The 11297-nt window shown below is 26.5% G+C and overlaps 1 protein-coding gene across 1 annotated transcript; it reads right to left on the minus strand.

Moving 5' to 3' along the window:
• Nucleotides 1-8872: 8872 nt before the first annotated feature.
• On the minus strand, nucleotides 8873-11266 carry LOC110230986 (the record flags this gene model as incomplete). Its single annotated transcript, XM_021035457.1, has 11 exons — nucleotides 8873-9098; nucleotides 9206-9302; nucleotides 9387-9497; nucleotides 9593-9761; nucleotides 9832-9922; nucleotides 9996-10187; nucleotides 10267-10409; nucleotides 10499-10695; nucleotides 10773-10836; nucleotides 10926-11055; nucleotides 11139-11266. Coding segments are annotated over 11 exons (1443 nt in total), but the record flags the coding sequence as incomplete, so codon positions are not given.
• Nucleotides 11267-11297: the final 31 nt, after the last annotated feature.

The raw sequence follows: 11297 nt of genomic DNA on the forward strand, positions 1-11297 counted from the left end.
AATAATAATTAATAAAGTATCTTTAGATTATGCAAAATCTATGGACATTCATGTAACCTACTTATTTTTTGGTCAAATCATGTAGCACTTAATAGTGATTAGATTTTTTCTCTTTTCTAAAGATTTTTTTCTTAATTATTATTCTATCATCCTATTATAGAAGTCAAATAAAAATTTCCTACATTTTCTTCATTTCACTATTATATTATTTTATCTAAATTTTTAGTCAAAGTCAATTTTTTTTAATCTCATTATGCTAATTCACTTTACAAAAGAAATAAATAACAGATCGATTTTGGTTTTAAAAATCCCAACATTTAGACCAATTACAGTTTTAACATAAAATACAAAACAATCAAATAAAAGAATAAAAATCTGAAAACAGCTAATAAAAAACACTGCCATTTTGAATATTTTTTTCCTCTTTTTGAAACCTATTATCTAAGAAGAGAGAAACACCTCTCACATTCCACACTCACTTCAACTTTTGTTTTCTAGTCTTCTCTAATTAAATGCTTCAAATATTCCTCCTAAATTGTTTTATTACTCTCTAACCCATTATTCAAATCCTTGTTCTCCATCGATATAGTTCTTTACACTCTCTATTATTCCAAAAAGTCCGCTTTTTACATTGTAATTTTACTGTTGTTATGGCAAGAAAGCGTGAAACAATGCAAAAAATCCCAAATTCTAGACCAAAATGCTCCAAATATTCTTCCTAAATTGTTTCATTACACTCTAATTAACAAATCCCAAATTCTAGACCAATAAGAACATTAACATAATATTGAAAATTTCCTATTGAAAACAATACAAAAAAGGAAAAAAATCTGAAAGAATTTTGAAGATATTTTCCTCTTTTAGAATTGTTAGAAAATTATAAGAAAATTGTATTATTAATTAAAATATCATCAAAGTTTTTCAATATTTTTTATAACCATTTTAAAATATATATATATATATATATATATATCATGGTTTAAATTACCACAAAAAAATTTTCAACAAAATATAATTTATAATTATACATTTCATACATATATATTAAGAATTTTATATTTCAAATAGATCCAAGTTGGATCTGAATATCCAGTTTTTCAAAATGAAAAATTGGATCCAGATCCGGAAGTTTCATATATCATCTTCGAATCGGATTGGATTAAGATTTCAGATATTTTTCGTACCTCTAAAGATGATATACATTTATCAAATGATTTTTCGAATATATTTTATATTACATTTAGATATATTTTCTTTTTAGTTTGAATTATTTTATCTTTCATTGAAAAAATTAGGAGTCAAACATAATCAAACTAAATAATAATATCAAAGAATTAGCAAATAGTACTCAATAATAAGACAACCAAAAAATTAAGCAAGTATTTAAAAACTCTAAAGAAAATCGACTGAATGTAAAATATTTTAAACATTGTTATATTATCACATACCTGTTGCAAAAAAATTCAATCGAATGTTAGATTTCTTCATTGATACGATAAAAAAAGCACAAACTTTCTTATGATGTGTTTCCGCTATGTTTGTTATTAAAAATGAACAGCGGCTATGAAAACATAAAACTGTGATTTGGATCCTTTTATAGACCAAAAATGTTAACCTAGGCGACATAAAGATTGAAACATGCCAAACGACGTCGAATAGATGAGTATTATTTATTCGACATCATTTGACATGTTTTAATTTTGTGTTGCCTAGGTTAACTTCTAGTTCTATAAAAAGATCTATACGACGTCGTATACAAGTTTATCTTTTAGTATATTATACGATGTCGTTTGACATGTTTCAATCTTTGCTTCGCCTTTTATCTAATTCACAAATTTTTTGTATCACTAAAATCTAGCTTGGTTAAACTATCCATACATATTTTTTTTTGTAAATAAAATCCCGAAACAAACAAAATTAAGAAGAAAAAAGGAATAACATTCAAGAATTGATGTCAAGCTTCGATGTTTTTTAGTGCAAGGATCATCATAACTTCGACTAGGCATAAGATTTATCCGAATTTTTTTTTTTATTCTATTAGTAGATTTGTTTTACATACGTTCTATGTTTACACATGTCCCCAAAGAGCCAGATATGCATTGTATAAGTTTTGTTGTTGTTATAAGTTCGGATAGATATATTTTTTCTTGTTTATCATTCACTTATCATCTTATTTATTGGCAATTAATGTTAAGTGGAACTAATATACAAAGACGCAACATGTAAAACAACTACACTAGATTCTGAAAAACAAATCATTCACTTTGAACAAATACTCAGCACTCTGAGAGATATTATATCAAACCCCAAACCGATGTAACACAACAAGGCCTCTCCTCTTGTCTCCCTCATAAGCCATTTTCATGCATTTGTTGCCTCTCTTCTCCTTTCTCCTTTGACATCTCACTCCAGTTCTTTGAGAAAGTCAATGTTGTCCACAAAGACCTGGCAAAAGTTTGCAAATTCAAAACGAGATATTCAAAGCTCTTTCCATCAATATGAATCTATCTCAACACAACAATATCTTACCGATTTGCCTCTTCTAAGGTGGACAATGGACTTTATAGTCGAGTTGTTGGGAGCGAGTCTGATTATTTGTTCCTACGTCAATCAATATTATTTGAAGTTAATTACATTACTTAGAAAAATCAAAACTAGGGTTGTGTGTATTTTAAAACGAGTGTAAGTAGAAAATAAAACGAATCGGGTCGAATTTTTTCAAAATGGATTGGGTTTGAGAATTTTATAAATAAAAGTAATAGGTTATCTCGGGTAGTCTGACTTATCCATGTATGTATAAACGATTTAGAATGACTTCCTTCTACTATGAAATTTCTGATATTTAAACTCCTATAAAAAAAAAAAACTACTTGGATGGATTCGTAGAAATTTGCTAAAATGAATAAAAATAATAATATAGATTACAAAGATTCATCTATTATATTTTCTTACATTTTCAACATTCTAGTGGGTAACCGGATATAATCGTAAAATTCGTTATACTCTCCTTAATAATCAGTGGCGGAGCAAGAAATTTTTGTTATAGGGGTCAAAAAATTTTAATATAAAATAATATATATTATATAAAAAAAGATATTTTAGATTTATCTAAAAATAATTGACATATATAAAAAAAAACAATGAATAATTTATCAAAAAATCAACCAAAATTGATATTTAAGAGTTTTTTAGTTGCGCTCCTCAACGATTAACAAATAGAGAAAAAAATTAGATTTTGCGGATGTTTTTATAATTAAATATAATATTAGATTAGATCATTAGCTGGATTTGTTTTTAATTAAGTCAGAGATTTTCTAATATATCACCATCTAAGATTGAAAAAAAATAAGGAAGAATAAGCTAAAACGTTTTTAGACTACAAACAAATGTTAAAATATAAGATTAGTTTATATTAATGGGCTTAATTATAGTATATTTACTTAAATAAATTTTATTGGGCTTAATATTATTTATAAGTATAATATAATTATTGGGCTTAAATATTTTAATCTTGTAACATAAAATTTTACAGGGGTCAAAACTCTTATGGGATTGGGGTTAATTTAATATATTTAATAAAGTTTCAGCTAATTTTTTTAATTCCATCAGGGTCAATTGACCCTTATGACTGTGCACTGCCTCCGCCTCTGTTAATAATTTAAAAAGATAATTTTCAAAACAAAAATCTTAAATTCTCACATGCTTCTTCAAAGTTTAGATCGTTGAGCGAGAACTTATGCACGGTAGTACTTCACAACCAATAACTTTTGAAATATATATGCATATAAAAGCAACTCAAAGAATATGTATATAACAAAAAAAATAAAGCAGCTAATCTTGTCAACAATGATATAATCAAAGAATTTGAAAGACCTAATTTAACATATGTGACATGCATTTTAAATATATTTGTTTAAATACATGTAACATATATCAAATTGGCCCTTAAAGTCCTTTGATAATAATATTGTTTTACAATATTTGCAACCGTATTCTTTGCAATATCCGCATTCTTTGAGTTCTTTACGTGTTTTTCTATGCATACATATTTTCAAATTTACGCAGTGCGAAGTACTACCGGGCAGAAGCTATCTCTCATGGAGATAAACATTTGAGAAAAACACAAAGGCTCAATCTAGAGTGATATAAAAATTTAGGAGAAAAATTTGGAAACTCAAAAAAAAAATAGAGAAAGCAAAAGTTAGAACGGTAAGGAATTTAGTTGTCTTTCCGATCTTAAATAATAGGTGAAAAAGTCAAAAGAAGGGAAAAAAAATATAAATTGGTAATATTTATAATTTGTAGAAACATTTATTTTAAAGATTTGTTTGAATTATTTTACCATAATATTGTACTAGTCAGATAAAAAAATTATTATTTTTTCCATTTTATTCTATTGTACAAGTTTCTAGTCAAGCATATTCTTATGTTTGACTGAAAAATTGGTAAAATGAGAAAGATAATAAATGTTTTAGTTGACTAGTATAATATTATGGTAAAATAATTTGAAAAAATCTTTTGACTATGAAAAAATCTTTTGACCAGTATAATCTATATATACATTTTTGGATGACTTTTAGCAAATAAATCCTGGAGTTGGAATGTATTTACGGATGAATGCCATTGGCATTAATTATTTAAATTTGAAAAATATTAATTAAAGATATTACCAACACGATTTCGAGAATCATAAATTCATATCTTCCTTAATTTTCTGAGTCATTAATGTGATAATCTTTAGGAAATATTTCTCTGTAAAAAAAAAAATCTACATTAATGAAGGCATTAAAATCGACACTAACAATTAAATTATTTAGATATTCAATTATTTTAAGATTCTTATATCTTATTTGATATTTTTTTTAATATCTCATTCTTTAATTACTGCGTTTAGAATTTATTGGTTGTTACCTATTTTTTAGTGAAATTTATTGGTTGTTACTTAATAAGTAATTATGGTGCGTTTATTTTAGTTAATATCTAATTTAAAGGATTTGTTTTCTTTTATTATTAATAAACGAATAACATGTATAGAAATAAAAGATTTTTCTTGCGACTCCATAATAAAAATATTAAACTCTTATTTTCTACATTTCTTACACATAATATCCTCTTATTCAATAACAAAAAATATATATTGCATATTTTTAAAAATATTTATAATATTTAAATTATATAAAAAGTTTGTAATATTAATATTATTTCAACTCTATACAAATTTAATATATATGTATATATATCTTATGGGAACCATTTAAAAGAAATTTTTAAATTGACTTGAATTATTTAGCTTTTAAATAAAAGTATTATTAAAAAGAAAAATAACTAAATGATGTTTAATTTCACGGGACGGGTAATATGATGGGACGGGTTTGGGTTGATATTTATAAAAGATAGTATACCACGGGTGAAATCCTAAAATTAACAATCAAAATAATCTATCAAACAAATTACATTTTGATTTTTTTAAGAAAATATAGCCCCGCGGTACACCGCGGGTTAAAATCTAGTATGGTAGTAGAATAAAATTAAAACGAATCTTTTGAATTTGGGGGAAATTATGCCTATTTCTATAAAATTTTGTTTTCGGTCAAACCATGTAAAACTTCATAATTAGTAATACTTTGTAATTATATGAAACAATTTTAAAGAACAACTAGATTGGGTACGGAGTATCAAGATCTCAAATATGTAGAAATCGGCATAAATTATTAAAATAATAATATTAATAACAAAAACAAATTGTAAAATAAATTTCATTTAAAATTTTAATTTATTTTAAACAAAATTATTAGGGTTATTCAAAAAATACCACACATATTTTCTAAGACATCGAAAAATATTTTTAATATTTATATTTATCATACATATATTCAAATAAAATTATATTTGGAAGTAGATCCAAATCAAATTTCGATATCTTAATCTTAAAATTAAAATTTTTTGGATCCATATGGAGAACTTATATACGGAGAAATCTATTTTTTTAATACCTTTCAGATTGGATTAGACGAGGTATCAAACAGATTATTCTCCCACCCCTAAAGATGATAGATTTATAGATTAACAAAACATAAAGATCAAACAATCAAACAAAAGAAAAGAAAAAAAAATATACAAACAAGTTAACAAGAAGTAACTAAGAGATAATCAGAGAATATTCATTGATAAAAATAACCAAAACTTTACGAAAAGATTTGAAAACTTATAATGAAATCAAATGAATGTATAAAAAAAAACGTTGTATTATTAGCACATACCTTTCACAAATAGTTTAATCGAATTTGAATTCTCTTCATTGATACAATTGAAATTTCACACAAACTTGCTTAAGTTATGTTTCGAAATTTTTGTTCTAAGAGAATCGGCGGATACACATAGTAAATTTGATGAATTTGATCTTCTAATAGAACAAAAATTTAACGTAAATGAAATAAGGATTAAAACATGTCACACGATGTCATATATATATATATATATATATATATATATATTAAACGACGTCGTTTGACATATTCTCAATTTTTATGTCGCCTAAGCTAGTTTTGGTAATGTAATATCTACCTTACAAAATGTTATATATCTCGTATTCAATTGGGGATTATCCATCCATAAACTCTATTATAAATTTTCTAGGTTCTTAAATAAAATACCAAATCAAACAAAAGAAGACTAGAAAAGAACATTTCAGAATTGATATCAAGTTTCAATTTTTAAAGTATAGGTACTTTAGTGTAAAACCTGCAACTTCGACTATGCATAAGATTTGGAGAAAAATGTTTATAGTCTATTATTAAGTTTTTTTTACATAGATTCTATGTTTTAACATATTCAGTGTAGGGTTACATCGTTTATACTGCTTGAGTTACATCGTTTATACTGCTTGAGTTACAAATCAGTGAAAGAAGAACTCCTTGTGCGGCTGAAATTATACATTAGAATTTGTCGCCACGATCTCTCCAAAATCTCTACATGTTTAGACATTTAACTTATAAAGCGTGTTAAGTTGTTTATAATCGTTTGTAATTTTAGTGTGTACTATATTACTCTATATCCACGAACAATCTTAATTTCGATCTCATGGATGTTTAGTATTGTACACTATTCAGTTTTATCTCTAGGCATCCTATGAGACAATCACTAATTATTATTATTTTTCATTTTCTAAGCTATGTTAATAAAAACATCCATTTCTGAGTATATTTATAGTTAGTTATAACAAAATATATGGTCTTGGAACTCCATATTTACTATTAATCAATCCACCAATCACCTCATTTATTGATAGCCAAACTACATATATTTTAATGTTACTGCTTTATGTTCTATGTTATTTTATGTGATCTAGATATTATGAAACGTTCTAAGCAAAATGTATAATTATTGTTTGAGTAGTTTTGTTCGTCTTAAGAACTAAAATTATAGTAGATGTGGAAAAAAAATTTGTTTTTATTGGTATAATCTTGATTTATTAAATTTGACTATTTGTAAACATATATCTATATTTACGTAAAAATATTTTATATTTAGTTTTATATATATATATATATATATATGTATATATACTTTTTCTTGTTTTGTGAGAAGTTTTTGATTTTTTTCTTTTAAGTATATTATTTCCCAAACATAATATCTAAAATAAACTTCTTCTATATATTCAAGATCAAATTTAATTTTGAAATTTATTTTTATTAATTCATTTTCTCTTACAATAAAATAATTCATTTTTTAATGAAAAAAAAAATTATATGAAATATCTAACTTTCATCAACTACATTTCTCTATTTACAATGATGTTTTCTCATTTTTCACATATTTTTTTGAATATTACTAAGTAAACATACTTTTAAACATCTCACATATGTTAAATGTATATTGACCTGTATTATATTCAGAAACAATTAATTTCTTGTATTGAAAGCTGAATATATATATTAATTTTTTGTTGACTCTAATTAAATATGGTGATATTATTTTATAAAGAGTTAAATTTGATTAGCTGTCAAAAAAAAAAAAAAAAGAATTAAATGTGATTATTTCAAGTTTCCAAATTTAGTTAGCAAATACAAGTCTTCATTTTCTACTTAAAAAAAATATGTTATTACTGTTTCTTACTTTATGGGAAATTGTTAATTTCCTTTTATTAAATTATTTCCATATTATTTTTATTTCATATTAGATAAATATTACAATAGAATTGGAGATTTCTTATACATTCAAATCAAATAATTTTTGACATATATGAAATTCGAAAGAGTGAAATTAATATTTTTGAATTTTTTCAATGTTTACTATATAATTACTTTTTTGGAATTAAAAAAAATCAATATTTTTATCAACTACGTTTCCTATTTACTAAGATATTTTCCCATTTTTCACATTTTTGTTGGACTTTATTCAGTTATTGTTTGACTTAAATTCCCCTTTTAATAAATTTTTTTCTATTTTCTTATATAAAATATAAAATTCCCTAATGTATAATTGTTTCGGAGTTATTTTGATTTCATTTCCATTGATTAAAATACAAATCTAAACTTATGACTCCTAAATCAAACTTAATTTTTACAGATATTTAGATAGATATGAATTACAGTACTATTATGAAAACACTTTCAACTTCATACGTATAATCAAAGATTAGTGGTGACTCAGAGTAAAAATTAAGATTAGCTTAACCCATTTTACTAATTTATGGAACAGCCACGATTGAGCTTAGTAAAGATGTAAGAACTAATAACTAAAATCTAAGATCTATATGTTCAGTAAAAAAAAAAATTAGATCTATTACGGATGTGGAACATAGAACAAGCATATCACACTCAACTTCAGTTTTCACTTTTCAATTTTCATTAAACCAAAACATTTAACCGAACTGAACCGGAAAAGACAAAAGAGAATAAAAAAAGGGAAAAAATGACAAACTTTTCAGAGTTCTGAAAACTATTTAAAGGCATATCCAAAAGTTAAAAAGAAAAATTCAAGATTGTTCAGAAATGATGAGCTTGAGTTTTGCTTTGGGTCTTGGTGATGATTCTGATGCTTCTTCATTTGCATTGTTTTTTGCATTTGCATTCTTTTGTGTTCGCATCAGTTTCCTCCTACAAAACAAAAGCAAAATTATGTTTTAATTTTAACATTACAAATTCCAAATTTTTTTCTTTTAAAGTATCACATTGTTAATTGCTTCTTTATAAGAATGACTTACCTCTTGGAAGAGATATATTTCTCTATCTCTGGTTTCTGTTCAGGCTTAAAAGCTAACCATTTTTCATGTGGACATAAATCATCAAATGTTCCTAGATCTGTACATTAATAAGATTGAGATTAGATTACTAAACATATATGAATAAGAAACATAAAAAATTAAGAGTTTAGTAAATTCAAACCTTGAAGCAAAAAAATTTGTTCTTCTTCAAAACACTTCAATTTCCATAGAACAAAACCATTATCATCCAACATGATTGGTTCCGTTCTACGCGCATTAAATATAAGCGTCACTGCAAATAGATTTCATCAAGATAAATAAAAAATATCTAGGACAACATTTGTTAGACAATATATTTAAAGAGTCTAAGAATTTAGACTTATATACTTCCAGATTTCATGCCCTTTGCCTCTATCATTTCTTCATGAGCTTCTTTAGCTTCATCTCTTATTTGAGACACAACTGACTTGTGTTCCTCAATAGACAATGGAGCTCCGTTTTTCTCCATAATGGCTTTGGCAACCTCTCCTTGCAACATTTGTTTGAGCTCCTTCTCCTATAAAGACCAAAATGAGCTTTAGCACAAAGAGTTGATACATAAATCCATCTTACATTTTAGAAACTACCTTTTCTTTTGCGGCTGCAGCTTTTTGTTTAGCTTCTTTTTTCTGTTCTCCACACTCTTCAGTTTGGCTTTTAATGTAATTCCTCATTGTCCTAGAAAAATTTCACATATGTTAACTCATAACGAAGCATAGAGTAAACTACAAGAAAAGTTGATATAGCATACCATGTGCTAAGTGATTCATCACATAAGAAATTTAGAAGCTTGAGCTTTCTTGATGCATTCATCTTCTCATACGCAGCAACACCCTCTACAAAAGTTTCAAGTGGGAACTCATCACTCAAAACTCTCGACTGCAATATGATCTCTCCAATAGTAGTGAACCAACTGCTGTCCGTTGCACTTAGAGACAAAGACCTATAATGAATTCATATACATCAGAAACCAGAGAAAAAAAAATGTATATATTTTTGGACATAAAGATAAACACTCATACATTTCTCTATCCTTTGATATTAAATCCAACAACTGGATCATCATCTGGATAATAGAGGAGTATTGTTGTCTCCTTGTGTTACGCCCACATACAAACAACTCACGGACAATAGTTTCAGCATGTTCTTCCTTCAAAGCAAGAGCCTAGCATAAAAGTAAAAAATGAATCAGATTAAGAGTAAATAAATTACATATCATAACTTAATTATCAAGCTATAGAGAAAATACAATACCTTTCCAAATGCTGAGCAAAACTCGAAAAGCTGACATACATTTCCAGCTTCTTCAGCTGGTATATCGATGCCTGAAACACAAGTCAAGCTTATACCCTGAGGAAGTTGAGCCTCAAACTGAATCTCCTCTTTCAATTTGTCACTGGATTTGGCTTTTTTCCTCTTGTCCACCACTTTCTTCTTCTCCTTGGCAACATCTGTTTTATAACCGTAAAAACCGTTAGCCTCTTCTTTATATAAGACAACTTACAAAACACAAATCTTAAAATCTCACCTATTATTCTCACTTTCGTCCCTGGAACAGATTCACTATTGCTACCTTCATTGGAAGCATTAACCTACAGAAACCGTATTGATCAAGTAAGCATAATAAATAAAATAAAAACAAAACCTAAAGACCCCGAAAACCAGGATTTGTATTCAGTACCAGTTTTGGCTTCTTCTGATAAGCAAACTTATCATGCCCTTCAACTTCAAGAAGTTCATAGACTGAAGATAATCCACGGGCTTTAGCTAGGGGTGCCAAAATCCCAATGGGCATTAGTCCTCGGCTTTGTCTGAAAAATCCTCACAACCATTATTAAAAAAATATCTCTTTCATTGATAATAAAGGTCGTCTTAAAGACATGTAGTTAGTTACCTGCACACACTGCAGATACAGATGCCTCTACACAGTGGACATTTCCAATCATCCAGCTTTGCTACTTCTTCTGCATTTTCACCATACCTATGATGCAAATCAAAAACACATAATAAGAACACATAATCTCAGAGAAAATAAAAATGTTAGAGAACGATA

This window comes from Arabidopsis lyrata, assembly GCF_000004255.2.
Source record: "Arabidopsis lyrata subsp. lyrata unplaced genomic scaffold ARALYscaffold_2, whole genome shotgun sequence".
NCBI lineage: Eukaryota > Viridiplantae > Streptophyta > Magnoliopsida > Brassicales > Brassicaceae > Arabidopsis > Arabidopsis lyrata.